General features: G+C 36.1%; 2 protein-coding genes across 2 annotated transcripts; one reads left to right on the plus strand and one right to left on the minus strand.

Moving 5' to 3' along the window:
• On the minus strand, positions 1–2,550 carry LOC105136586 (carbonyl reductase [NADPH] 1-like). The gene is made up of 4 exons (XM_011041988.1): positions 2,258–2,550; positions 1,779–2,037; positions 1,453–1,647; positions 1–790 (listed from the first exon to the last, which is right to left on the minus strand). The coding sequence occupies exons 1-4, from the start codon at positions 2,347–2,349 to the stop codon at positions 395–397; spliced, it is 942 nt and encodes a 313-aa protein (XP_011040290.1). The 5' UTR covers positions 2,350–2,550; the 3' UTR covers positions 1–394.
• A 3,523-nt stretch (positions 2,551–6,073) lies between these two features.
• Positions 6,074–9,212, plus strand: LOC105136589 (uncharacterized). Its single transcript, XM_011041989.1, has 5 exons — positions 6,074–6,524; positions 6,892–7,747; positions 7,960–8,118; positions 8,356–8,610; positions 8,729–9,212. The coding sequence occupies exons 2-5, from the start codon at positions 6,899–6,901 to the stop codon at positions 8,864–8,866; spliced, it is 1,401 nt and encodes a 466-aa protein (XP_011040291.1). The 5' UTR covers positions 6,074–6,524; positions 6,892–6,898; the 3' UTR covers positions 8,867–9,212.
• Positions 9,213–9,354: the final 142 nt, after the last annotated feature.

Below are 9,354 nucleotides of genomic sequence, written 5' to 3' on the forward strand. Positions count from 1 at the left end.
GAGAAAATTCAACTTTATGCAGCTGAGAATCACAGCAACAGGACGACTTGGTTATATTTTGAGGCCAATCACTCCCTTAAGTAATGTCAACAAACATATAATTCTTTCAAGGGAAACTGGTTATTGAATGATGCTTGACATACCCTTCTAGATATTAAGTAGATTTGCAATCTAAGTACACGAATCCCCGTTCCATTGGCTTGGTAGTTGCTCTCGTTCCCAAGTAGAATCCACAGGGAAACACCTTTGTTAGAAAATGCAGGCTGATGTTATTACCATCTCTAGTCCTTACTGGATTTAACGTTGTTTTAACCTTTGGATGTTATGCATCAGCAGTTGATCAAAAGAATGTAAACAGTTCCGGAACCTGATGGCTTCTTTCAGCCTAATTGCCTCAGAAGTTTACCTCACGTCTCTCTGCAAAAAATTTTCCTGTGATTGCTTGGTCTGGAAGCAGGGCCAGCCATACTCCTGTGTCAGCTCCATCACCTGCTGATACATTACCAGCCCAGCCTGTCATAGCTGTCTTCACCCACCCTGGGCAGTAGCAGTTTATATAGATCTTCTGACCATTAGGCCGATCGGACAGTTTCTTTGCCAATAGCCTAGTATAAGCATTAACTGCAAGTTTAGACACCGAGTAATCAGTGTTCACCTGAGGCCATCCACCTGATGTATATGTGCCGTCTTCTACTTGTTGTAGGAAAGTAGACACCGTCCTATCAATGAGTTCCTCTGAAAGTGTTTCCAGGTTAGCCAGTTGCTCTCTCAAATCTTTGTCTTCAAGTCTCTGTTAAAGTCACCCAAATTACGATTAATTCAGCAAAGTTAAAAGAGCACGCACCCCATAACATTAAAAAAAAAAAAAACTTCTGGCACCACTCTTTACCCTCTTTATGAGATAGCTGAATCTCAGAAATGGACACATTGAACAAGCCATGGATACAATATAATGACAATGGAGTTTCTTAAATTCCTTTCTTCTTTATTTACAACTCTCTTTCCTTTTCCTTTGGTTCTTGGCAGGAAATGGATATGTAATTCATGGTAGAGTACCTGGCATTCCCTTTTCTGTTTACAATCCGATCCTATTCTATGAAAATGACTACAGCAGCACACTAACTTTCTGTGCTCATATTGTGGCAGAAGAAGGACCCTTGATTTTATAAAAATGCAGTCAGCAAATCATGGCCAAAGCTAGTTCAGGAATTCGATAGCATTTACACATTCCAAGGTGACAGGCTAACAAAAAGACTAGCATGAATTGCATTTTAAATTAATATGCCTCAGATCTTTCCCAGTTAAAAGAATCCATCTTCATGCACATGCATAGCGTTGGTCTGACATGAATTGATAAAGAAAAAAAAAAAAAAATCAACCCTACATCGCTCAAGCGAAACAACATCCTATGGCTCGGAGAAAGGGCTATAGGAAGATGAAAGGATTACTTACGTTTCGTTTGCCATTTAGTCTTCCAAGCCGTGAACTTACATTAACAATACGAGCACCTACAGCAGAAGGTCTCATCAAAGGAATCAGAGCTTCAGTGACATTTTTTATACCATAATAGTTTGTATCAACAACATTCTTGGCATTTTCAACAGAATTGTCAGACCCCATATTGTAATTAACACCTGCATTATTCACCTGCAAATGGGATAATATGCCTAAGACAGAGCAAAGAAATTCAGGACAATATCTATGTAATAACATGCATAAAGCATGGAATTATAGTATAACTAGCACTAGATTTGAAAACGAAAGTGCAGTCGACTTACCAAAACATCTAATCCGCCGTAAGTTTGTTGTATCCACTCAGCAAACGTTTTGATGGATAAAGAATCTAAGACATCAAGTTGATGGAAGTCCACACTCAAACCCAACTCTCGCAAGACATTGGCAGCTTCAAGGCCTGCGCTACTTTCTCGTGATGTCAGGATAGCAGACAATCCATGGTCTGCAAGTTGCCTCGCAATCTCAAATCCTATTCCTCTATTTCCACCGGTCACCACAGCAACAGTTTCTGATGACCACCACCTACAAGCATTCAACCAAATTGAAGTTACACCCCTTTGGGGAGCATTCATTTAATATTCTATAATTGAGAAGCATCATCATTAGGCATTCACAAGCATCCTGAAGCAGAATGCCCTAACAAGCTACATAAAAATAACACAACACCAACACCGTGATCATGATCTTTTTAGGCAAAAACTAGAAAGAAAGATCTAAGACAAGAATATTAATAAAAAGGTACCTTTGATGATCAGAGTAAGGAATGGTACGGAGAAGAGAAATTTCTTGGAGTCTTTTTTCTCTTTTTTCCTTTGCTGGCTCTTTACTTCCCATTTCTTCTTCTTCTTCTTCTTCTTCTGATCTTCTTTCTTTCAGTGGAGGACACAGAGAGAAAAGAGAGAGTCCTTAGATACAAAATTTGATAAAATTGCAGCGAATTCGGTGGGTTCAGCCCATGCTGTTCGTTCCTCCCGCTCGCTGTTTTTTGGGTCAAATTTCCGTTTTTTTGGGCTCCTATTTCCCACCTTAGCCATTAATAACTAACTTACCCAAAATAGGAAATGGAGAGCACTCCACTAGACAACCGTTGAGGGTTAAATGCCTTTACTTCTTAGTTCTTCAACTTGTTATGGTTCACCAATTTAGTCCTCCACTCCTCAAATCTTCTATTAAGTCCTTGAACTCGAATTATTTTCATGCACATGTAATAATCTGAGCATGCATGTTCTGCTTAAGACTCAATCAGAAAAATATTTAACTTTCTTGTACGAAAACTAATCCAAACATGTCCTTATGTTGATGTCCAAAAAGTAATAGCGATACCAAATCAAAGTATATTGTTTTAATACAAAAATATTATAGTAACGAAATTTCTTGATACATTTCAATTTAGCCTATAGTCTTAATTCAGTATATTTTAAACATTCTTATGAGACATATTTTATGAAATCTTACTTTCTTTTCTCAAAGGTACATGTTTGACTAGTCCAACTGAAACTGATTGGATTATCAAATCATCAGATTTTTAATATTGTTGGTTTACACTGAATCGTCATTTGTTGTAATAAAAAATGCTAAAATTGTGAATGAATGGGCCTCATATGGGCCCACATACAATCCAGTGGAAACAAATACAAATGACTTGCTAGTGCTAGAGTGCGACGATGTAATTGCAATTTTTTTATATATAAAAAATTAGATATTCAGTTACTATGTGTATATTTTAATTAATTTTATAGATTTTAAAATATGTAAATTTTTAATAATTATGTGATTTATAAAATTTAAATTAATAATTTAAAAAAAAAATTAAAATCTAATAATTATTTAAAATTTAGTTATACTGGCATTCTTATCTAGTGAGATGTGACTCTTCTGATGAGGAGCCATGGTGCACAACCTTGCTGCTGTTTTGGCGTTTGTGAACGCTCACATTCTAGCCCAAACCACTGGATTACAGGCATGCTGTTACAGTGTTAAATGTGCACGAGGTGCACATCTAGGTATACTGTCCAATACCAGACCTGAGGATGCTGGCAGTCATGCCAACTATAGGATAAATCAGCAATGCAGATTTATGCCAGCTATAAGTTTATCAAAGGGAATATCGGCAGCACAGATTGCTGGGCTTGACGATGGAATGTCCAAGTTAGAATGGAAGACTCGTCAATGGCATAGGCTGGCGAGAACTGGGGCTGTCGAGAAATGCAGGGTAGCGCAGGATGTTGACAAACATAGGCTTGGCGATGGAATGTTCAAGTCAGACAAGGAAACTCGTCAGGGGCATAGGCTGGCGAGAACTGGAGCTGTCGAGAAATGCGGCAGCACAGATTGGTGAGGAATATGGGCTTGGCGATGGAATGTCCAAGCTAGACAGGAAAACTCGTCTGGGACATGGGCTTGGCGATGGAATGTCCAAGCTAGACAGGAAAAATGTCCAAAAAGTAATAGCGATACCAAATCAAAGTATATTGTTTTAATACAAAAATATTATAGTAACGAAATTTCTTGATACATTTCAATTTAGCCTATAGTCTTAATTCAGTATATTTTAAACATTCTTATGAGACATATTTTATGAAATCTTACTTTCTTTTCTCAAAGGTACATATCTGATTAGTCCAACAGAAACTGATTGGGTTATCAAATCATCAGATTTTTAATATTGTTGGTTTACACTGAATCGTCATTTGTTGTAATAAAAAATGCTAAAATTGTGAATGAATGGGCCTCATATGGGCCCACATACAATCCAGTGGAAACAAATACAAATGACTTGCTAGTGTTCAGTGCGACGATGTAATTGCAATTGTTTTATATATAAAAAATTAGATAATCAGGTTAGTATGTGTATATTTTAATTAATTTTATAGATTTTAAAATATGTAAATTTTTAATAATCATTTGATTTATAAAATTTAAATTAATAATTTTAGAAAAATAAATTTAAAATCTGATAATTATTTAAAATTTAGTTATACGCATTCTTGTCTAGTGAGATGTGACTCTTCTGATGAGGAGCCATGGTGCGCAACCTTGCTGCTGTTTTGGCGTTTTGGCATTTGTGAACGCTCACATTCTGGCCCAATCCACTGGATCGCAGGCATGCCATAATGACTTCTCTGAGCTAGAGCAAGTCATTCGTTGTCTGCAGTGTTGTTGAATTACTTAGCTAGATCATTTTCTACTATCATACTTAGGATATAATATATATATATATATATATTTCATTAATCTGTGTGCTTGTGTGTGAATAAATTGGATGTATTTTAATTAATTTTATATATTTTAAAATTAACAATAATATAAATTTTTAATAACTTTAAAATTTATAGAATTCAAACAAATAATATTTAAAAAATAAATATAAAACTTAACCAATTATACTACACATGTAATATAATCTTATAATTATTATTTTTATTTAAAAAAACTCTACTTTCTAGAAAGCTTATTTTATAAGTCTAGATAAATAAGTAAAATCTCAATTATCTTAAATTTTTATAAAAGATACACGTTCTGACTCGAACGTAATTATCTTAAATTTTTATAAAAGATACATATTCTGAACATAAAATCTAATATATAAATTTTAAATTCTTTATTATTACGTTACGTCGTACTTTAATATATATAATTTTATAACATCTATATGTTTTCATGCATTATTTATATATATACTTTTTATTATTTTCTCAACACGTGCAGAATATTAACTCAAACATTAAAATGTTTCATGTTCAAAGAAACCAGTTTTATGAATCACTCATCAACTCAATTTGCCAATCAAGAAAAAAAAGATCTATGTTTCTTCACAACTTCATCATGTATCCTATTATAGCATCGAGCATCACACGAAAACTGTCTACCTTGTTGGCAAGTTAAATAAAAAACATGTAAGATAATAAAAGTTTTCATCACCTCTTAAAAGGCTAGGTATGATGATTCCACTAGCTAATCAATACATAGAGCATTACTGTCATCCTTTTGCCATAAAATTCAAGCAAACCCATACATTATTTTTGTGGTCTGTTTACGTTTATTGTCGTGTAGTTCTTGTCCGGTAATAATTTACCGATCGACAAAATTAAGTATTCCATGGTCCCCTGCCTTACTATGTGAATGCTCCCTCGTTAATGCAACCTGCAGTGTTGCAAACGAACTTTTGTATCTTTAGGGACTTCCCTATCGTCCCTTTCTATGACTTTATATCTTTGAAACGAAATAAAATACTATCAAATTAGTCAATTTATCCCTGTAAAAATCACTGATAATAATGTCATATCAACCTATAATTTAGATTTTACTGTAGATTAAAAAACTTAAATCAACTTCTTTTTATTATTAAAAATACGTTGTATTTCTAAAGCTTTTTGTCGTTGAAATTAACTAGTAAAAATAAAAATAATGGACGTTACTCAGCATGAAAGAGTGCATTGATTTAATACACTAGCTAGCACTATGCTTTGAATGGTTAATTAGTACGTGGAATTTATAGTTGAAAATCAAGAGATCTAAGAAATGGGATATAGGATGATAGATCTTAAGGTCTCAAAAGCCGTCTCCTTGTACAACCAACAAAGAGAAGAGGCGTGCTCAAAACGGAATGAAATTGTGAGCGTCATGGCTGAGGCCATCTTCTCCTTCTGTCAACATCACCCATTGAGTCCGCTTGCAAAATACCATTCTCTGTGTTTCCTCCATTGATATTTCCGATTCAAAATCACAGATACCTCCAGCTATATACTCGTGACTCATGCTCACACACCAACACCTCCCTCTTATTATCCTTAAGAGCGCAGAGAGTCTTCTACATAAACTCGACCATGTTTCTATAAACCTCTCCCTCTCTAATTTTTTCGTGGATGACATAATCTTTGCCTCTATCGGAGCAAAAGAGAGAGGATACAAGCTAGCCTGTGATCTTGTGAACGTAAAAGCTCGACAAGGAAGGAAGGAAGGGAGCTTAGTTAGCACTTTTGGCACTATAGACGACTTTTCATATCTCGGTATGTATGTTCATTTCTTCCTATCTAGCTTTACATATTTTTTACTGGATTCATTCTGTAAGGTTGATTTGATCATCAAGAAGATATACCCTATTTTTCATTTTTTTTTTAAAAAAAATGAGTTTTAGAACCAACATGGAGAAGGATTTATTTTCTTAAATGCATGTAACGGATATATATGAGGATTTTTTTTTCTTAATATCATCCAAGGAAAAATTGATATTTTTTTTTCAAATTAAACAAATGTTTCGACATTAACGAACTCGTGCTTTTATAAATAGTTATGGATTTATCATCGCACATATTCTGTGCCATTCAGGCAGGGAATGGCAAATAAAAGTGTTGGCTTAAATTTTGAATCTGACAGGCAAAATATGGCACTTTGTTCTCAAGGAGGCTTGCTTTTGTTTGCAATGCTAATACTGGCATTTGATGTATCCGGCACCCTAGCTTCGCCGGAAATTGGAAATCAGATCAAATCTGCCACTTTTCTTTCACCTGAGTTTGTGCTGAGACCAGGATCAGTGGAGGATAGATACTATAGCAATATTGACTTCCCAAGAGGTCATGTTGGTATCAAGAGTTTCAAAGCTGAAGTGATTGATGATATCGGGAACCCTATACCCCTTCACGAAACTTATCTTCACCATTGGGTTGTCGCGAAATACTATCAACGTCAAGGTATGGCTGAGAACAATGATATGCGTAAGTTTCAACTGTCAGATTATTTATTTGCAGGAAACAGTGGAATATGCCAAGGGAATGTTCTGGGACAGTATTTTGGACTTGGATCTGAAACACGAAAAACGGATACTCATGTTCCCAATCCTTATGCAATAGAAATTGGCAACCCAGATGAAATTCCTGAAGGGTATGAGGAGAAATGGTTGCTTAATGTTCATGCAATTGATACACGAGGCGCCGTAGATAGGTTGGGATGCACTGAATGCAGGTGTGATCTGTATAACATCACAGTGGATAAACATGGTCAACCTTTGAGGCCAGGCTACATAGGGGGTCTGAGATGTTGCTATGACCAAACTCAGTGTGAGGTACAACAAGGTTATGGGGGTGCCAGAAGGAGTCTATACCTGCGATATACGGTGGAATGGGTGGATTGGGATTGTAGCATTATTCCTGTTAAGATCTTTATATTTGATGTCACTGATACTGGAAAAAGGCTTAATGGCTCAACAGGACTAGGTCCAGAGAATGGTTGCCAGGTATAAACTTTCGCTTTCCTGTTAACATTTATCAGGCATTCATGTCTTATGATATTGAACGTTGCCAGTAGTGTGCTCTGCGTCAGTATTCACCAAGTGAACTGCACTAAAACTTCATGGATGCTAGTAGTTAAGAAGTTGTTATTAATATCGAAAACACATCTCCAACAGTGCCATAAACTTTTGTTACATTCTGAATCACTCTTCTGCAGGTTGAGTATAATGTTGAGTCTTGCAGCATATCCAATGCAGCTTCTGATGGATGCATTGATGCCAAAAGGACAAGCCTGACAATGCCAATCAGTGGTAACGTCATCTACGGTGTTGCTCATCAGCATACTGGGGGAACTGGTTCAACTCTGTATGGGGAGGTAATCTTCAATCTCAGTTTTAGATGCAATAATAAGTCCGGAATCATAAAAATATGACAGCCCAAAATTGTTGTCCATATTTTTTTCCACTCAGGCTTAATTGGACTGCTTTCAGTCTACCACCACATATCTCCTTTCGTCATTAATTATGCTGCAGAATGTTCATTCAATCAAGTGTAAGAGGGAGTGGATAATATGACATCTGATTCTAATCTTAAGCAGCTTTGATCACTTCAGGATGGACGTGTTATATGTACTTCAGAACCAATTTATGGAACTGGAAAGGATGTAGGAGACGAGGCAGGTTACATAGTAGGAATGTCCACCTGTTATCCTGAACCAGGCTCTATCCAGATAACAGCTGGGGAGAATCTACTTCTTGAATCTAACTACAACAGTACTCAGAAGCACACAGGAGTTATGGGGCTTTTCTACATTCTGGTAGAAGACAGAACACCAAATCCCACAAATTTCTTGCCTTCTCCAATTCATGTAAGTTGTCATTCCATTTTTAATAGTTTCTGCTAATCTTATGCAAAATGTAGATGAATGCATCTTCTACATTTATATGCGAATTGGTTAGACTGTAAATGTTTCTTGGTTCTTGTAGATACATAAAAACATCAAAGTATCCACACCTGCTGTAGCAATAGTAGCTCTGTTTGGACTGGCAATGGCCATTGCTGTCGGCCTACTTTCTCGGATGAAGAAGGGAAGGGAAGAAGGCTACCAACCAATTATGGCATAGACTTGTGATCCTTTTTCCATGATCTATGTAATGGCATTAGCATCTCGATATATGCATAATACATGTCTTAGCTTGCTTTATACACGGATGAAAACATTTCAACTGCATGAAGCATTATTTTGAGCCGTATAAATTAAGCTCGTAATTTCTTTAGGGGATCCTTATAGATCTAACCATAAATAATTTGTCTGAGTTGTTGGAAATTATGCCGTGACTCAATTCCAAGCACCATTGTTAGACATTCAGATAGTAGGGTTGCTTTCTGCGATACCACTGCAAATGTAAATGAACTAAAGATGGATTGAGCTGTTGGGACAAGCACTACGAAGAAGAAGAATTTCTACAAGATCCGTTTAGTAATTGCACTTACCTAAAATGGTGAGATTACTTACTAACCTCTAAACCCGTACTTGCCCACCAAACTAACCTCTAAACCCATACTTGCCCGCCAAGAACAAAATCGACCTTTCACTATGGCATCGACGGTG

Source organism: Populus euphratica, unplaced genomic scaffold (genome assembly GCF_000495115.2).
Source record: "Populus euphratica unplaced genomic scaffold, PopEup_1.0 scaffold133.1, whole genome shotgun sequence".
Classification (NCBI taxonomy): Eukaryota; Viridiplantae; Streptophyta; class Magnoliopsida; order Malpighiales; family Salicaceae; genus Populus; species Populus euphratica.